General features: G+C 37.7%; 3 protein-coding genes across 9 annotated transcripts; 1 reads left to right on the top strand and 2 right to left on the bottom strand.

Annotated features, from left to right (window-relative positions):
* Window positions 1-670: 670 nt before the first annotated feature.
* LOC108754868 (serine-rich adhesin for platelets-like) lies at window positions 671-12,211 on the bottom strand. 4 transcript variants are annotated; one of them, XM_018497501.1, is made up of 11 exons: window positions 12,013-12,211; window positions 9,961-10,099; window positions 9,407-9,535; window positions 9,135-9,301; window positions 8,789-9,005; window positions 5,919-8,696; window positions 5,452-5,832; window positions 2,930-5,338; window positions 1,911-2,031; window positions 1,310-1,749; window positions 671-992 (listed from the first exon to the last, which is right to left on the bottom strand). In XM_018497501.1, the coding sequence occupies exons 3-11, from the start codon at window positions 9,531-9,533 to the stop codon at window positions 901-903; spliced, it is 6,732 nt and encodes a 2,243-aa protein (XP_018353003.1). In that variant the 5' UTR covers window positions 9,534-9,535; window positions 9,961-10,099; window positions 12,013-12,211; the 3' UTR covers window positions 671-900. The 4 variants fall into 4 exon arrangements, with proteins under 4 accessions (XP_018353003.1, XP_018353002.1, XP_018353001.1 ...); XM_018497500.1 differs by having other exon boundaries at window positions 671-973; window positions 2,786-5,338; XM_018497499.1 differs by having other exon boundaries at window positions 2,786-5,338.
* Window positions 12,212-12,884: 673 nt separating this feature from the next.
* On the bottom strand, window positions 12,885-14,922 carry LOC108754873 (cytochrome c oxidase subunit 6C). Of its 2 annotated transcripts, none has more exons than XM_018497514.1 (3): window positions 14,621-14,643; window positions 13,764-13,921; window positions 12,885-13,079 (listed from the first exon to the last, which is right to left on the bottom strand). In XM_018497514.1, the coding sequence occupies exons 2-3, from the start codon at window positions 13,919-13,921 to the stop codon at window positions 13,001-13,003; spliced, it is 237 nt and encodes a 78-aa protein (XP_018353016.1). In that variant the 5' UTR covers window positions 14,621-14,643; the 3' UTR covers window positions 12,885-13,000. The 2 variants fall into 2 exon arrangements, with proteins under 2 accessions (XP_018353016.1, XP_018353015.1); XM_018497513.1 differs by lacking the exon at window positions 14,621-14,643 and adding an exon at window positions 14,773-14,922 and having other exon boundaries at window positions 12,889-13,079.
* Window positions 14,923-15,888: 966 nt separating this feature from the next.
* On the top strand, window positions 15,889-19,317 carry LOC108754870. 3 transcript variants are annotated; one of them, XM_018497506.1, is made up of 10 exons: window positions 15,889-16,404; window positions 16,710-16,892; window positions 16,959-17,198; window positions 17,268-17,507; window positions 17,649-17,744; window positions 17,824-18,098; window positions 18,191-18,289; window positions 18,375-18,645; window positions 18,726-18,970; window positions 19,040-19,317. In XM_018497506.1, the coding sequence occupies exons 2-10, from the start codon at window positions 16,752-16,754 to the stop codon at window positions 19,197-19,199; spliced, it is 1,767 nt and encodes a 588-aa protein (XP_018353008.1). In that variant the 5' UTR covers window positions 15,889-16,404; window positions 16,710-16,751; the 3' UTR covers window positions 19,200-19,317. The 3 variants fall into 3 exon arrangements, with proteins under 3 accessions (XP_018353008.1, XP_018353007.1, XP_018353010.1); XM_018497505.1 differs by having other exon boundaries at window positions 15,889-16,213; XM_018497508.1 differs by lacking the exon at window positions 17,649-17,744 and having other exon boundaries at window positions 15,889-16,213.

A 19,317-nucleotide genomic window follows, 5' to 3' on the forward strand; every position in this document is an offset into this window, starting at 1 on the left:
TTTATTATTTTACGGCAGTACAATCAGATCGCGGTTTTAATGCCTTAAAAATTTAGACTTTCTTTTACCGTTATTATTTTGTACTGATACAATGAACGAAAGAAATTATATGAGAGAAGATGATTCCCGAAACATAAATATAATTTGAGTTTCTTTAAATTTTCTTAAATGTATAAAGCTCTAGCTTTTCTTCCCTCTTACATCTAATAACGACGATAGAAAATTGCACATCGAAGAATGAAATTTAGTACTTGTGGATAGAATGAATCATTTGACTGGTAAAAGAAAGTTACATACAATATCTCGGCAGTTTTGGGTTAGTTCAGTTACTTAGATCGTAGTGTAATGCATTGAGCAAGTCATATCTGAGTAACTAAACTTTGCTGTTTATAGGAGTACAGCATAAATGAGAACGCTAGACGGTGAAAAGATAATTAAAGCAGATTGCTCTCAGTTTGTTCTTGTTGTTTGCGTAATTCTTAAACATTTAAAGATATAACAATTAATAATGAATGATTTACTAAACATACAAAACTATTTCACACAAACAATACTCCTTTTGTAACTTGCAACAATGTAATTCTTACTTCTAGAGAAAAGAAATAGACGAAAAAAAAAGAAAGAGACAGAAAGACTAAACAGAACTCGCACAGATATTATCTATCTTTTATACATGACTAATATCGGCCAACAAATGTTTTTCATCACGAAATATTTTCACACCGTCCAGCACTTCTTTTTAATACAATACTCCCGATACATATACAGCAACGTTGTGCGCTAGTGTGATGCATACAGTTTCACCAGGTGGGATCCAGCCACACGGCGATCAAATATCCGTTTATATCGGATTTATCAGACAGATAGGCCTTGACGAGCGGTAGCTAATCACTGTCAAGGTCACTTCCCGAAGGTCATTTGTTTTCTCGGGATATTCGCCTCCGTTTCGCTTGCTCTGCTGTCTCCGCCGTTACTAAAACAATGTTTTCCCGCTGTACGAGGTGTTCTCAATTAAAATAGTATGCAAAATATATAACACTGAAACATCTATATCTCTCGTATAATAATAATAATTAATGTCGAGCTTTACTGTACTTTTTTGACATAACATGCCAAAAACTTGAGGGGAAAGGATAAACATATGACGCAAAGAATAGAAACTGCAAATTTAAATGAAACAATCTTAACATTAACAAGAAATAGACGAAACATGCTTATAGAGAATAAATTGATAATTGCAAATCTAAAGATTAAGTGCAGTTGCATACCCTTTAGGTGAGTTATTCTGGAGAACAAATCAACTACGTACCAGCACCACTACGAGTTTTCCTTCTGTTAATATCGTCTGATGATTTAGATGCGCCCCTAGTGTTGCTCGCTGGCGTAGCTAGAGGTGAAGCTGTATTCTGTCGTACAGACCTTCTTGTCGTTACTTCGCCCACAGACTCGTTGCTGGATACGGAAGTGCCCCGTAATCTCTCCTTCCCAACAGTAACTGCCGTCGCTGTCGTTGCCACCGCCGCCACCGCCGCCGTAGTTGCAGTCGTAGTTGTAGTCGTGATAGTCGTCAACGTCGGCGTCATTGTTACTGTTGTTGTTGTTGCTATCGTTGACGTCATCGTCATCGCCGTCGTTGTTGTCGTTGTCGTCGTTGTCGTCGTCGTCATCGACGTCGTCGTCGTCATTGTCACAGTTGCCGTGGTCGGTTGCTTGGTGGTTAACAAACGGCTCTCTCTTTGCACTCTATTACTGGCATTGAAATTTGATATATTACTGAAATTAATTTGACTGCCAGAAACAGCTGTGCTTAAATTCACTTTATAACAAAAGCTTATCTTACATAGCAGAACTCTCAAATCTCTGATTTTCTTTTATTTTCTGGCCAAAAGAATGCATTCATTGTTGCTTACTTTTGATCTTTGGACTTTGGGGAAGCAGCGGATGTTTCATCTGACAATCGTACTCTTGCTTTTCCTACAGACTCAATCAATGGTTCGTCATCAGACGAATCTACTTCTACCACAATGGGACCTAAAAATATAAAAATGCTTGTGTCACATATAAGTCTGGCCCAAATATTATAAATCAGACAAATCTGTGAAAGACAGGTGAATTTAGAATTAGAGACACGCTAGAGTGAGATTGAGAGATAGCTGTATGTCGATTATTAAAATATTTAATGTTCTTCAGCTATTTTTAATAATTTAAAAATTGCTTCGTTTGCATAATCGATAATTATTATCATAAGCTTGTCATATTCGCAAGCCTTGATTAATAAATAGTATTCGACAGCAATAATTCCTTGGCATATGTCCTAATTTGCGTACAAACAGTTCTGTTTTTGGCAGTCCTTGTAATTTGCTAATACATCTATAATATATACAGGATGTCCACCTACCGCATTAGTTGATAATGAGAAATTCCTTAATAAATTCGAGATTAGCGAAAATTTGACAAAAGACTATTGCTCGTTACAATATTTATACATATACATATATCCTTTGTTAAAGGAATTCACACATACATATATATACATATACACATACAAAAAGATTATATTTGAAACTCTAGACAATCAAGTCATTCATAAAATTTTCGCTATAAAGAGAAATTTTCATGCAAATTGAAATTTATCAAAAAATCTGTCATTAATATTTGATGCGCTAATAGCTAAACAGCCTGTATATGTAGAAAAATATTGAATAAAAAAAAAAAAGATATTTGGATAAAATGTAAAAAAGATTCAACTACTACACACAGAGAAATAGTAGCGTGAAATAAACACCTTTCTTAGCCTTTGCCAATATGTTGAACCCCTTCTTTGATTGCTCTTCCTTGCCAGGTACTTGTTTCTTTATAGAACCAGTCTCTTCTACACCCATGCAAGCTTTAATAAGTTCTGCAGCATTCTCTGAGCATTTCCGTTTACCTGGTCTCGGCTGTGGATCATCAGCTGTGCTCGATGCAACGGAACTCTCGCTTTCTTGCCTTTTCCGTTTCCCTATTTTTATTGTCGCGTTAGGAGACAGTTTCGATACTGCCAGTTTTGGACTTGCTTTTGCGTAGGGCGATATACTACGTCGTTCCTCTAATTTGTTAGGACCGTGAGGGCTGCTCTTCGGAGTCTTGACAATATCCGGACTATTCAACTTCTGTGATCTAGTTCTCAGCGATCTTTTCTCATTGTTGTCGTTCGGAATATCGATTAGCAACTGCTCCAGCAACGACTTCGGTGGCCTTTTGACATACTCCTCCGAAATATTGGAGTTCAGTCTCTCCACAAAGTGTCCCTCATCGTTATCTTCTATACATATAACGTCCTGCCGACCCTCAAGCTCCTGTTTTCTCCTACGTTTACGCTTAAGGTGCTCCACATCGCTAGAATCCACTTCGGGATTCTGTGCGGCCGGACTCGGAGTTTCATCGCGTTGCAGTACCACGGGATTGGAATATGTGTACAAGGGTGGTGTGATTCGGATAGGCTGCGGATCTTCGCGGAGAGGTGACTGGATATCCGCATTCAGATCGCTCGTGTCGTTAACCATCTTCTTAACCAACTCGTCCGTCACTTTTTGCAGATTTACAGAAGGCTCTTTGAGCATGATTTGTTGATGACTTTGTACATTATACTTCTGGTTCTGTTCAGTGCACGTTTCTAGTTTAACCGGCGTTGTGTTGAGTGAAACGTTACTATTTTTTGAGACCTCAAACCGATCGGTTTGCCTGGTGTCATCCACTTTTACGTTAATTTTAGATTCTACTTTGATTTCTGATTTGCAACTCTCACCGTTCGAGCAAGAATTATCTGCTGCCGCGTTAGCATTGTTCGCGACCGCACTATCGAGCTTTACAGTTTCAACTTTATTATAAGCAACGTGATTTTGTATTATAGGCACACCATTATTATTATTAATATTATTATTATTCTGTCCGTGAGGTTCATCGCTTAGTCTAATTGCACTGTTACTTTCTACAACCGCCTTCGTGCTGTCTTCAGATACACTTTCCGCACCTCTCAACTCCTCGTGCTTAGAGTTTGCCTTACCCTGATCATTTTGGTTAACAGTACTCTCTAATTTAACGCTAGAACTGTCCTTATCAGAGAAGTCTTTTGCTTGCTGATGTGCACATTGCAATAAGTTATTATCACTATTTATACTGCTGGTTATAGACGCTGTCACAACAGTCACTGTACCCGTCACCAGGGGACTGGGGATACTTTTGTCATTATTCGCTGTATCTAAACTAGCAACCAAATCACTATGTCCACCACCAGTTCTCGGAATTGTCGACGATTTTTCGCTAGACACATTCTTCGCGTCGTGTTCACTGGAGTTTGATATATTGCGATTCAACTGATTCTCAAAATAACTCGTTACAGACACAGGACTTAACCTTTGTGGGCCACTGGACTTAAGAAGTTCCGAATGGGAATTTGAACACATATCACTACTACTAGTTGAGGAAGGCACGTTCTTATTGGTGGTTGATAGGGAGGGTTCCCCCTGTATTACATTCTTCGCGCTGCTTTGTGTCACCGATTCGGTTGCCGATGCCGGCCTATGCAAAGGAGACTCCCCTTGGTTCGGCGATTTTTCCGAAAGAGCGTCCATCGACTCGATGCCGGAATCCTCGCCACCACCGCCACTACCGACTCTCTCGATATTCGCGTCAACACCGATCCCAATCGGTACTGCTGTATTTTCAAGCAGCTTTTGCTTCACTTTTGCTTCGGTCACGTTTATCTCGCCGATGGGTAAAGTTGGCTTGTTCACTGGTACGTCGACACTCTGCGACCTGGGAACTTGATCTACTGAATTGCTGATTACCGAGCTTGGCGTAGTCTTCAGCAAACTAATCCTTTGCGATGCGCTGTCCATCTTGCTCTCTACCGTTGGCTTATCGACTTGCTTTTGAACATGATTTTGAACTGCCTTCTTATGACTAAAGTTCAACTGCTCGACTGTTTTATTGTGCCTATTTATGATGGAATTCACCTCGCTCTTGGCAATCATATGATTTTTCAGCTTTTGACTCATGTTCTGACTTTTGACAGTGGCGATATAATTCTCCATATCGGATTTACTCTTAACAGAGAGCATCCTTGCCACGGGTGGCTGAGAATTTTTCGTCGTAGTCTCTATATGCACAGGTATCTTAGTCTCAGGATTGTTTGATGGATTTCTAGTATCGCCCTGTTGCGACGAATTTGTCGATTTTAATCCAGAATCACTCTCAAAAGACAAACTGGCGTTCGTTTTGATACTTGGTACCGTTGCAGAACTTTCAGAAGCTGTCTTCTGACTGTTAAAATGTGTGACTTCTGTATTTGGAGATTCTGTAACATGTAAAAGTTAATTACTTAGAATGTAGCTTTGCAAATGGATATATAAATAATCTAATAATTTACAATAGATATTGCATATAATGAAATTAAAAATTAATGTTCACCTCCTAAATGCAGATCTTTTTCATCCATCAAACTTAACCGCCTTCTCTTGTCTTCTCTGGCTATTAAGTCTTTCTTCACGCCATTAAGCTCCGTTAATTTAGGAGCGACACTACTCAACGAACTCTTCTCAATCGCTGATTTACTGATGTCGCTATCGCTCGTTCTTCGAATTTCGCCAACTTTCTTGATTGTACTAAAATCACTTCCGGTTAAAAGTGAATCTGGCTTTCTTATTGTATGAGTTATATCGCCCTTAAAAGCGAGCTTTCTCCATTTCGCTTGATTATCTAAAATTCGACCACCCGACAGCAGATTTTGTTCTCGATGTAAACCATCTCCAGATTCCGATTTTTTCTTAGAATCCCTTCTTTTCGTTTTACCTGTAACATAATTATTATTCATAAATACTTGAATAACTAGCAAACACACAATATTTATATAGCTACTATTGAGTAGAATTTCTTACCTCCTCCTATCTTATGTTCTTGCATATGATTCTGTGCATCGAGATCCACTTGAGTCTTCGTTAAAGCTTGTGGAGTATTTAAAGATTGATTCGCAATCGCAGATTTATGCTTCGAAGGAGACGGTATTCTACTATTCAACGGTATGTCATCCATGTCACTGTTTTTACTCGAACTTGGTTTAGTAGTGGTACCAGTTTGTAATCGTACAGCATCCACCGGTAGTTCTTGTTTTAAGGCATTGGATTTGGCTGCAACAGCTTGCAATATGTTATTGCCGACTTTACAAATGGCATTATTTATTGTGGAAGTAGACAAAGGTAATTTCGATGCAGATGAGGTGCCTATAATCATGTTTAATGATCTTTTCTGCAGCAACTTGTTCCCGTCGATGCACTCCTTCATCTTCTTCAATTTACCTCTTCTCTTAATTGCATCACCCTCACTCTCTTTTAGAGACTTTTTAACTTTTTCTCTTTGTACTACTGAAGCGTTACGTCCTCTTAAAGAAATGTGTAACGGAGGCACTCGCAGCGGTTCGTCACCGGTCCCCGTACTCGGGACACCACCGGCAAACATTTTATTCACAGACTTGTCGGCTTTCCGCATGGGCGGTGTATTCACGAAAGAAACATCAACCTTATAAGCCGGTGTAACCGGCTCTGATTTTTCCAATTTTAATCGTAGTTTGATTTTCTCTCCCGGCATCGGACTATGCGCGGTATCCCTACTGGATTTTATTCTACTATGTTTCAAGCTTCCTTCGCTGGCGGTAGACTTTGCCGTTGTTTCGGAATCGGACTGATCCGTGTTTGTCGTCGTATCGTTTCTTCTTGAAAAATTGCTGTCCGCGTCGTCGTCGGAGAATATGGAGTTCGATCTATCGTTCGACGGAGACGGAAAGGAAAAGAAATCGTCCTGATTATCCACTGCACTCTCTGGCTCTGAATCTGAACTTTCACTGGGCATTGGCTCTAAGTGTCCTGTCAGAGGATTGATCAGAAACTGTCGTATTTTCCCGGTCGAGGTGTACTCTGGCTCCGGTTCCGGCTCCGGGGCTTCCTCTTCCGGTTTCGGAGACTCGGAAGTCTCCATCTTGTTGACAGATGGAGCAATGATAGTAGTAGAATTATTTATACGAGAGCCACATTGAGGAAAGGCACCTGAAACCTGATTCGAGACTGACAGACGTGTGGTGTTGACTTGAGCACCTTGTGGAATAGAATTGCTTTGTGTGTTCCACGTGGTCCCATTAGCATTGCTCGTTGTAGGAGACTGATAATTTCTACTAAGGATATTCTGGCTCTGCCCGTAACGAAAATCAGAACTCGCGCTGGTATCCGTATTGATGTTCTTAACCTGATTGTGATGCAGCTGTTGTTGTACATTGAGACCCTGATTTTGCTGACTTAAATGCGTTTGTTGAGGTACCGGTTGCCTCGGATAAGGGGGTGGAGTTTGCTGACGTTGACTATTTAAGTAACCTAGCCGTTGTTGCGTGACATTTAAGCCTACCGTCGAATATTGTATCAATTGTTGTTGCAGTTGCTGTTGCTGCAACATCGACTGATTGATGAGGGACGCAGTTTGCAACGGTGCGTTTGTATTCTGCTGCTGGAGCAGAGTAGATTGCGCCACTCCTTGTGGAACTTGTTGTTGATTTATTTGTTGCGGCTGCGTAAGCTGCTGTTGTTGCTGCTGTTGTTGAATCAATAACTGTCGTTGCAATGGTGTTCTAATTTGCTGTCCATTCACCGGATGCCTGGCAGAGAGATTCTGTAATGGTGTTCTATGAACCAAATCTTGCCTAATGGAAAACTTTTGCTGCGTTTGTACTTGATTGTGTAAAATTTGCTGCTGCTGCTGCTGCATCTGTCCACCAGCCGACATTTGATGCACTGTTTGTGGTGGCATCATATTTTGCCCAGTACCAGTACCGATCACGTTGACTGTAGTGTGTTGCGACGGAAGTGTTGACGGTTGATTAACGTTGACAGTCGCGAACGCTGATGATGTAGAAGTCTGAGGCAAATCGGAAATAGTCGGCGTCGTCGTCGCTGTCCCTAGGACCAAGTCTTCACTTCTCATGGTATCCGAATTCGGTGGCGATTCGCTGGGCAATGAGAGAACTTTCCTCCTAACTGTAGGTTTCTTGGTGGGTCTCATACAATTGGTAAGTCCAGGATTGTCGAGAACAGCTGGTGGTAACATCTTTTGACCAGGTATAACGTTATTCGCATGCGAACCAGCATCATTTTGTAAAAGATTCACAAGTAACGGACTGGACAGGGCAACCTGATTCCCGCTACCGTTCGAACTCCCTGCCAAATTGGTACTGTTGTTTGGTGACAGACTAGATGTTGTAGCAATCGTCGTAGGTTTGTACTGATTCGTTAACTGTCCAACAGTAACGACTGGTTGTGTTGTCGTGTGACCGGTCGTCAATGCCGTAACTGTCGCCAAATTTTCTTGAGATGGATATGGTGGTGGCGGTTGTGCATGGTGCTTGAACTGCATCGTATTCTTGATGGTTGTAGACTGCGATTCGCGGTTGTGTATTGCTTGGGCAGCGTGTGTCATACTGGCAAATGGGAAAGGACCGTTGTAGTTGTTTCTGGGTGATGCATTAGGATTAATTACTTGCTGGTTTCCGGAAACGCCAGTGTTGCCCGCTGACGTAGACTGTGCCGATTTCGCAAGAAACGGTGGAATAGGATCACAGTCTGTGGGCGCGACTACATTCGGAGAACGAAACTGAGGAGCTTTCTCTGATGATGTTCCTGAAAACACAAAGAAATTTATATAACATGTTATTCAATTCGTTATGTACATGTTTTTTTTTTAAGATCTTATATAATTCGTAAGAACTTACCAGCTGCTATTATCTGAGCAACATTATGTAGCGTCGACGAGATGCTAGTAGCATTGCTGGGACCAGGCAAAGCTGTTGAAGGGTTACTGTCAGCAGCAGCTGTATTACTAGTACCATCTCCTTGTGATTTTGCTCCACCATCTTGCGTAGTTCCAGAATGTAGCACAATTTCTTGCGCATCTCCACCAAAGCGACTGGCTATCCTTAAAGATATTACCTGCAAAAAATGTCTCATTTAATAATCATTCTTTTTTTCTTTACAGGAATTTTTAAAAAATGGTATTATTAAAATTACAATAAATGTATATTTATAAATCTATAAAATCCAATCGGATGTATAAATTACCTGATCTCCTTCGACTTGTACTGAGAGTATACCAAGTTGTGTAAGTGTTGGAGAACCCTGAGCTGCTAACTCTCGAAGCCGTAAAGCAGCTTCTCTGGGTATCGAAAATGTTACTCTGACTGAATTCCATGGTTCTATTTTATTTACTCTCAGACCATCTCCTTTTTCTGTAAATTGTATATCGTTTGCTTATTAATAATCATCATTATATTTGTATAAAAAATATTATTAACATTAATATTGTATGTATAATACGAAATTAAATTATTTACTTTTATAAAGTAAGATATTGAGATGATCAACAATAATTTCAAACTTTCGAGGGAACTCGGGATCTCCAAGATCACCCTCACAGGTTACCACCGTCTTGATCAGATCACCATCACTATCTGCCGCCATGACTGTGAAATTCATTATTGATAATGTCTTAATAAAACTCCAGGCAAAAAATAAAATTTTATTTCTACAATAATGATAATTATTTTTTTTATTCTTTATTAAATTTTTTGTAATAATAATGATAAATGTTAATAATAGTAGTATAAAAATTAATTTCAAAAGTTAAAAAAAAAAGCTTAAAGACGTTATTAAATAAAAAATTTAAGAAATGTTCATCTCATTAGAAAGATAGAAGCCTACGTATTTTTTAATTAATTTTTTTTAAATATAACTTCTAAAATAAATTTGGGATTTAAAAAAATATATAATAGTATTTACTAAAATAATAATTAAATCCTAATAATCATCTAATATTTATTTAATATAATATAAAAAATGATAATTACAGAAATTGCGAATAATATTTATACAACAATAAAATACGTACCAACCACAAATCACATAACTACCCAGAGAGTGTAGAAACGCCTCGGGGTATTGCTCTAATATGTGTGTGATGACGAGATGTCGTGTGTCAGTTGTACACCGACAGTCCCAAATCACACCAGTTCTACTAATCTTGTTTACTGTCAAACAAATAAGAGATTTGAATAATTAGACCACATAGAGAACAAATATTATTAAATTATGTTGTTACTTAACACTATATGTGTAAATGAATTAATATCAGTGAACAACATTGCATTTCATGCATGTATATACGTTAGCAAAATATATGTGATAATTTGCGCAATAATGACAATAATTTACATATGAAAGTCTTACAGCAGCATGTATGTATTCAAACATATCAATAGGTCTGTTTTCTACAACTAAACTATACATGAGTGTACACTTTCAGGACTTAAAGTGAAATAAGTCTGTTTGATTTAGCAAAACTATGTGAGAAAGAAAGTTCTAGATAGTCGTACGACAAATGTAATGTTAGCCTCATATAAGCAAAAAAAAGATCTGTATTTTTATAAAGTAGTAACACACACACACACACACACACACAGACAGAGAGAGAGAGAGCAACTGTGGCAGATACACTTGTATCTCTAGATAAAGATACTATAAAAGTAAAAAGTCCAATTAGATACATATAAATATGTCAAATGTATAAAGTATAAATTAAAAATAGTGCAAAATCTTCATTTTTTTTACTTATGGCAGATATAGGTCTGTTTTTTATAGCTAAACTAGTGTATACTTTTGTACTCAAATAGATTTAAAACTTTGTTGGTTTGACAACTTTGTGACAGCGAGAAATTTCTACTACAGCCTAGCAATAAAAAACAAACCTCATCCTTATGACAAATGAAAATAAAAAAAAATTTCTTGGCAGATATCATATGGCCAGTATGTACACATCTCACACACACACACACGCGCGCGCGCGCGGGCGCGCGCGCACACACACACACACACATTACACACATGCACACACATCTATACAATACCATCATTTTTAATATTTAAATGGCAATTAAGTGATATTTGACGTTACAATTTCAGTTTTAAATAAATTTCACAAAGAAACCAAGTGCGGGGGAGGGGGGGAAGTTTCCAGATGAAGATTATGTATCAAGCAGAGATAATTAATTCAATGACAAAATGAGAGGAGAGTGTCGTCGATCGGGAAAAGCCATATTATTCGCCGTAGAATCGATAGGAGGTTGGCCGCGCGAGAACGGCGAGAAAATGACAAAAACATACGGACACATATACACACAACAGACACAGACACACACACACACACATACACACCACATACATACACACGTATACGGATGCATAAACAAAAAGTGAGGCCCGCTAGGCTACAAATTACTAGGTTATAATTCGTGCTCGATTTCCGGGAGGCACGGGCACGGGCGATTACCGCGGGGAGTGAGGTCCGCGTCGAGCGCCCGGCCCCGCGGCGCGGTCGTCCAGGTCGTTACGCGCGCCACAGGCCGAGATCCGATTCCGCGGGGACGTGGCCCGTCTGAGCCGTACGTGTGTACGGAGCAATTAAAATCCTCTGGTGCACGAGCGGCCGCGGGGGCACCGTGCGCGCGAGCAACATCGCGAAATAGGTTATAGAGCGCATTTTTCCGACTGGGCGCGAAACGCGGACGGGCGGATCGACGGGGATCGACGGTTACGGGACGCGAGACGCGCGTCCCGACGTTCGCCGTAACGATTTTCGACAAAATACGGCATCCAGACCGTCGGAACATCGGGGGGCCACCATTTTGTCCGTCGGGGGAGGTGTACGTGAAGTGGGCTCAAGCATGCTCAAGATAGCCCGTCAAAAGTCGGGGGGGAATTATTTCTCTTCCTGGGGCCCCACGTCCACGGACGTGGATGTAATCTCACGATGGACGATACGCGCCCGGGCACGGAGAACGTATCCGCGCCCGCCGACGGCCGCGGCTCGGCCAGCGAGCCTCACTCCAGTCGTCGCGCAGCGCCGATTTGATACCGTATGAACACAGGAAAATTTCAACGTTACCCCATTTCTTTCCGACACTATCCGGGATTTCACGCGTCCGTACAGCACGGAGGCACACCGCCCGGGCACTGGTCTTAACCTAAAACACACGGCGCGGGCCCTACTTCACACTCGGCACACAGCGCGCGGCAGGGATCGCGAAAAAACTCGACATAATCGCTAATATAAAGAGACAAGTCATAAAACGCCATGAACAATAACAAGGTGCCGCCATTTGCAATGCGAGCAACTGACATGCGCAAATCAATCGCGCGGAGCATGCTGGGTACTTTCCGGATGGGGCGCCATCTTGGCCAAGATGTATATATGTCCCCTAACCTCGAATCGTCGCCTCGCTACTCGCGTCGTCGCGTCTTGATACTCTCGATAACGACGCTTGCGACGCTCCGCGTCGCTTCCGAGTTCCGGATGTTTTGCGTTCTCTTCTGCTAGAAACGCGGGACGTTCATCGGGAGCCTCGTTACTACTCTTGCTATCAATACTCCTTTTCATGCGATATTTGCGCGTATTGAGCGTGCAAAAATCGTATCTTTTACACTAATTAGATAAAAAAAAAATGTTTAAACCATCAAGGCTGTTACAAAGCTGCAATTTAAATTGAATGATAAATTTGAATACTGAATATGTATCGCTACGGCGTAGCTAAGTCAGAAAATAGATACATAAATGTTATGAGAAAAATTGCAATTGCTCATTAAATACAAGTACAAAACCAATTGTGTAATCGATAAGATGATCTTCAACACAAAAACATATATTTTTTTACATCAATTATTTTATGCGACAAATATGGACAATCCGGAATACAAATTTAACGATTAACTAAATCGATTATGGAGATCAATGTGCAATTGATAAGAAACTTAATATACTTAATACTATGTTGAATTTATTGATTATACATATATAGATATAATATATAATCCCGAAAAAGACTATCTTATTTTCGCTCTCTCAAGCTTTTCTTCTATCATTTGTACATATAAATTTACTTCTTTGAAGGCTTATAGGACTGCATGAGACCAGCCTCATTCATTATCTTTAGCTGTTTCTCTGCATCGTAAGTTCTGCAAAACAACAAAATTACAAACTTACTTATGTCCATTTCTATCAATGTAGACTAACTTTAATCTCATTAAAGATTCAACTAATTCTTCATCTAATTCTTAGAATTAAAAAAAAATAAAGAATTAGTTGAACCGAAATTAAAGTTAATCTTCATTGGTGAAAATTGACCCGCTTCTATCAATGTAGATTAATTTAGTTTATGTTTCATCTTTTTTTAGTTCTAAGAATTAGATCAAGTTCTATCAATGTAAGATTGATATTATTTCAGTTTAACTTACTTTATTTTTTCCTAATTCTTAGAATTAGAAAAAGATAAAGAATAAATTAAATTGAAATTAAAGTTAATTTTCCTTGGTAGAAATAAACATTAGACCATTATATAATATGAATTAATATATATAATATAATTAATACAGAATAATTATAAAAATATATAGTTAGGAAAAGTAAATTAATCTGAAACTAACCTTAATCTCAGATTGATTCACTTTCTACTCTTTTCTTAGAACTAGAAGCTAAAAAGTAAGTTAAACCAAGATTAAAGTTAATCTACATTATTAGAAGTGGACATTTTAGAGACTTTAAGTATAAAATGAAGATTATGTATAAATGCAATAGTCGTGACATTAGAGTGAGACTAGAATAAGAAACGGCAGTATTTTACAAAAGACATTTGTATATACCTGTAAAAATCAGCGTATCTTTGTTTTCTCTTATCGACAACAAGAATCTTATACGCCACCCCCGCACTGATGCTAACTACCATCATTGTTACAAGATTCTTTTTAATCTGTGCCGTGAGGAGATGTCGAAGTTGTGGTTTTACTATTGGAGTAGACATCTGAAATTCATAAAATTGTTATTATAAAACTTCCATTTTATTTATCAATTTATAGATAATGCTATTAATGGAAAATTTTAATCAGATAGTTTGATTTTTAGATTTAAAAATAAATATTTATGATAAATTTGATCATTCATACTACTGGATTAATACATATTAAAGGCTGCTTTATGTAAAGTATCTAAATGCAATAGCATAATACAATTAATTTTGATTAAAAATGAATAAAATAATACATATCCTGTTAAATAACATCACAATAATATTATTTAAGCATTTAAAATATTTATGTGCTTCCGCATTTAATTTTGCTGATTTTATGACTAATTTAATATAATGCAAGTGACTGAATCGTTATTATTTCAATCTAATAACGATTCAATCACTTGCATTACATTAAATTAGTACTGTTATAAAACCAGGGTTTGAATAAAAAATTATTTAAATGATAAAATTTTAATGACAAACATTTAGATGTCAAGACTATAACAAAACTGTCGAAAATCATGCCATTAAATTTCCCGAAATAGGTTACTTGGGAGCATAATGCTTATCAGCTTTTTTTTATACGAATTTGCGTGAGAGATGCTTTTCGATCCTCGGAGATAATTGAAGTATCTCCGAGGCTCACATGAACGTGAACATGATATACAAATGTCAGTCATGCATCTGTGACAGAAATATAGAGATTTATACGTGATTTAATCAAGATAGGATTTTATGATGCACGAGATATATACATTATATAACGTTTCATTAACATATACTTAGCGGCTTGTTTTTTTCGAGGGGACTACTTTGCATGGATGGCAGAACAAAGATAATTTTATTGGAAGAATATATCTTGCCTTGAATGATCTTGTTCGTGTCTATTGCTGTCAAGCTAGACGTAATAAAGAATATCGTGAAAATTCAGACAGATATCGACCATCGGCTACAATACTCGATAAAATAACGTCGATTCGCTCGAGTGAGGCCTCTTGGATCTGTTTTCAGAACGCGACTGAAATCTTTAAGCGAAGTACACATAGAAATATAAGCATCGATTGACGATTTCCGGAAAAGATTTGCGTTCATTGGACATCGCGTGCGTCTCTCTGTTTTGTAAGTTATTCCTTTTCATCGCATTTCCTTTGTGGCCTTTTTGCGTTGGAAATAAAATTAAAATATAATGATATATAGTGAGTGCTGTAGAGAAAAAGAAAAGAATAAAAGATGAACTTAAGAAACACAAGAAGTCTGCAGCTTTTTCTTGTAGATTAAAATATCTTCTATAAATAATGTATTATATTAGTAATTTTCTTGGCAATTTATTGGCGATTGATTGTAAACATTGTGAATATATTGGGTCAATATTATGCCGATAAATATATTGTTAGAGTTTGTTTAAAGTATTTAAATAAATATTCAGATTTCTCTCTCATTAAGGGCAACTTCGATGATCAAATTTTGATTTGAATTTTAATTTGATCGGAATTGTCAAAGACAAAATATCGATATATAGTTTCAAATAGCACAGAGAGTTAAAAAAGAATTCAATATCGATAGAATTAAAACAAAATTTCTAACCACAAATAATCTCTATAATTATATAATAGGTTCCTAATCTGATAATTTTTTTTTATATGATAAACAATTTAAGGAATTAATATTTCTATTTATGTTAATCAAACAATACAAGTACACTTGATAAGTTAATCAGGTTGATTAAATTGTAGTTTAGTCTGGTTGGTCATTAATCAGTCAAACTCTAAAGACAAAAAATGAGGAATGTCGAGAAAGAAAGAAAGAAAGGAGAGAACGAACAAAAAGGAAGAGAGAGAGAGAGAGCGAGAAGGAGGGGGAGAAAGAGAGCGCGGTTGTCATTGGTGGAGTTTGGACAAATCAAACGACGCGTTGCGTTTGCGTCTCGGTTATTCTGGGAATTGGACGAAATTCTCGAGAATTTGTCGTTGAGGGGATTTCAATGAGCTACAATGAGGGGTACAGGGAAAGGTTCTCTTATTGTCTGATGTGACAGTCTCGATAAGTTTTTGTCATGACTTTTCGTCCTCGCGAATGATGCTTGGCGGATTACGTTTCCGTTGACTGTTGAAAGTCAACGCGTAGTAATTCGCGTGTGATGGCAGCGTTGCGTTGCGTTGCGCAAAAGAGACAGCTGACTAGTGTGATGGTCTGAGAACTCGCGTCCTCGCGTCCTTGCCGTCCTTGGTTCTTACGTACATCTGTACTCACTTTGCACTTGCGAGACCTACGTAACGCACGTAGACACGCTGGATCGAGCAAACGGTCAGTCGACAAGTTAAAATAACGATTCCTTTCCCACTCAGTGGTGTTATTTTCCCTGAAAAGTGTGTATTATTGTTCGATTTAAAGTACATTGTCTCATCCGGGACAAATCTAGATATACGATATCTGGGAATCGATATCGCTTTCGCTCGAATTTGTCCCGCGGAGGACAGATATTTTGCTTAATTAACGTATGTATTGTACACACGAATGATGTGATGAATGTGATTGACTTGTTAATTAAAGTGAATTATTCCGTGTATGACTAATTTGCTTTGTTATTTGCCAAGTTGCACAGATGTTATGTATTTCTCATTTTATTTTCAACATTTTAATTAAAATCGTTCCCTAATGATTCTTTGAAATGAATTTAAAAAGATCCCTACTTTACATAAATTGCGTAATTTTTAAAAATGTTGGGAATTTTTATGTCATATTAATCGAGCGTCTGGTCGGAAACAATACAATGAGATAAATTATTTGCATTTCAATACAGTTTTCTAGAGGGCTGCACTGAAGCAGTCTGTATCTACCGATCATGGAACAGATGATCGCGTTGAGTACACAAAATCCATTGTCATTACTAGTTAAATTTGGTATGATGGCCTGGAACAACAGCTGTGGAAATGATAACTGTTCTGGCCATGGGGAATGCCATAATGGGACCTGTCTATGCGAGGTATTACTATTATTGGTTATTATCAAATTGTTCCGAGATAATAATGTTTTAATTATTTTGTTTCAGATTCAGTTTGACGGACCGGAATGCCACATCCCAAATCTGAGTTACTACATCGCATTTGCATCGATTTTTTTCTTACTGGCTTTCGTCTGTTTGATACAGCTTGTCATGTGCATCATTGCTGAGTGGCAAAGAATGAAGGCACCATCATTTCTGAGAGCATGTAGAGTCACCACTCAAAAAGTGTTGTACTTTGTAGTTTTTCTTGCATCAACCATACGAGGAGCATACTTTACCTCACCTGTATGTAAACAAGTATTTGAAAATGTTTTTCATTTATTATTTTAATTACACGCTCTTAATTTTTTATAGACTGCTTTTAAGGAAGGTTGGTCTAGGAGTTTGCTGTCAGCGTATTATCCATTGCTCTTGAGTGGATCATCGTTGCTTGTTTGTTTCTGGGCTGAAGTGTTTCATCTAAGAGATATTCGTTGGGACAAACCTCAATTTTTGTCAAAATCTTTTCTGGCCTTTGTTGTGTTCAACATATTAACATATTCCCTTTTATTTGCGGAATTCATCACAGCTCGGACTTATTCACAAGTAGACCGAGTATGTATCAGAATAGGAAATATATCAATGTAACAGTAATATAATAGTAATTTATGCGTATTAATATCATTTTACTAATTTGCATGTGTGTGTTAGTGTGTATATAAAAAAAATTAATAAAATTCTTTTGCTTCTTTCTAGAGCTTTTATACACATGTATTCAACGGCTGTTACGCAGTGCTTCTGTTCATTGTAGTGGTCTTCTTCTTGATATATGGAGTGGAAGTGTTTTTCAAAGTACGCTACTTTTAAATTACAGTACTCTTATAGCACATTTGCATTGTAGAGCTATTTCATGATATTTTTTTATCATTAGGTTCGTGGTGGATTCTTGAATGAATGTCAAGTTGCTTCTATCGCAACAAATAAACGTGTAGCTGATACAACAAAGATCCACACTGAGGATCAAGTAACAGCAAAGCTATTTGATCCAGGTCCATCTACATCCACAGCAGAGCCTGTGCATACGCAACAAGTGAATACATCTCAATTACATCAGTCAAGATTTGGATTACTCTCTCAAGCATTTATGTTGTTTATAGTAGTTGGTTTTCTGTTCAGTGAAACTCTCAGTGAATTTTGGAAAACAAAGTAAGGAAATAAAGGAACAAATATAAGTTACATAGCGAATTACAATATTTGCAATTGAGAATTTTTGAATTTGTTTTAAATTCTTATTCTAAGGTACCATTGTACAGCAGGAATTGGCATGATATTGTATTTCGTGTTATTGAAGTTGGTGTAGCACTATGGTTTCCTTGTGTTTTATGGAATTGTATGAGGTATATATTCATACATTTCATGTATTTTACATGTATCCTATAAAATTTATTTTATAATATATTCTACCATTTATTTCCGTTTCAGTCCAGAGCAATTGTGGATTTTAAATCCAAAGCGCATATTGAAGAAATTAGATTTGGACCAAGGAAAACGTATAAAAGAAATCGAATTACAAGAAAAAGGCACATCTCAAGACACGTTTCTTTCTGCAGATGCAGCATCAATTAATAGCAAAGATTGTTGGATTTGTTACGATAATGAAAGACAGGATGCTGGTCCATTGATACAACCGTGCCAATGTAGAGGTGATGTAAGCGCTGTACATCATGATTGTTTACGTCGTTGGCTCGTTGAGGTAAAACAGTTACAATTTCTTATATATTGTTTATTTTCAATACAATGAACTTTGTCAGTTATGATTCGTTCTTCTTTCAGAGCTCTTTAAATGCGGACAGTCTCGTTTGTAAAGTTTGCAATACGAAATATAACGTTGAACATGCCAGTCGGTTGGATTGGCAAAACAGTTTGACTCCACGCCATTGTCTGCAAACTATTGCCATTGTTACTACGATGTGTGCATCTTCTGCCGCTGCCTGGATAGTTATCCAACTTGTAGAAGGGCCCATCATCAGAATGCTTGCAGCCGGAAGTGCACTATTAATTATATACGTCTGCATAAGGTGAGTAAATATTGATTTTATGAAAGTTAAATATTAATCTTTCAATCTATACAATTGAAATTGTTCTAGATTTTTGAGCGTGAATACCGTCGTAGCGTATCAACGAGCCAAAATCTCATCGTTAAATATTGTTAACAGTGGTAGTGAGAGTAATGTAACTGCACAAGTAACTACAATTAGTCATACAATTTCAGTGGACGTAACGAAATCGGATATGGCTACGATATAATCTGTACTTGCCATCATTGTATAATGTCATTGTATAATGCTGAGTTCACACTGCTACGTACGCTACATACGGTATGTATATTACGTATGCTATGTTCGCTACACTGAGTGGCCATACC

The sequence above is a fragment of the Trachymyrmex septentrionalis genome, unplaced genomic scaffold (assembly GCF_001594115.1).
Source record: "Trachymyrmex septentrionalis isolate Tsep2-gDNA-1 unplaced genomic scaffold, Tsep1.0 scaffold81, whole genome shotgun sequence".
Lineage (NCBI taxonomy): Eukaryota > Metazoa > Arthropoda > Insecta > Hymenoptera > Formicidae > Trachymyrmex > Trachymyrmex septentrionalis.

Excerpts from the sequence above, each read along its gene's own strand:
- LOC108754873 (XM_018497514.1), bottom strand. The coding sequence starts at position 13,921 with ATGTCTACTCCAATAGTAAAACCACAACTTCGACATCTCCTCACGGCA. Across the intron at positions 13,080-13,763 it reads AGATACGCTGATTTTTACAG|AACTTACGATGCAGAGAAAC; the intron begins GTATATACAAAT and ends GTTGTTTTGCAG.
- LOC108754870 (XM_018497506.1), top strand. The coding sequence starts at position 16,752 with ATGGAACAGATGATCGCGTTGAGTACACAAAATCCATTGTCATTACTA. Across the intron at positions 18,646-18,725 it reads TACGTCGTTGGCTCGTTGAG|AGCTCTTTAAATGCGGACAG; the intron begins GTAAAACAGTTA and ends TTCTTCTTTCAG. Across the intron at positions 18,971-19,039 it reads ATTATATACGTCTGCATAAG|ATTTTTGAGCGTGAATACCG; the intron begins GTGAGTAAATAT and ends AAATTGTTCTAG.
- LOC108754868 (XM_018497499.1), bottom strand. The coding sequence starts at position 9,533 with ATGGCGGCAGATAGTGATGGTGATCTGATCAAGACGGTGGTAACCTGT. Across the intron at positions 9,302-9,406 it reads CAATATCTTACTTTATAAAA|AAAAAGGAGATGGTCTGAGA; the intron begins GTAAATAATTTA and ends TACAATTTACAG. Across the intron at positions 993-1,309 it reads GAAAACTCGTAGTGGTGCTG|CGGGAAAACATTGTTTTAGT; the intron begins GTACGTAGTTGA and ends CACCTCGTACAG.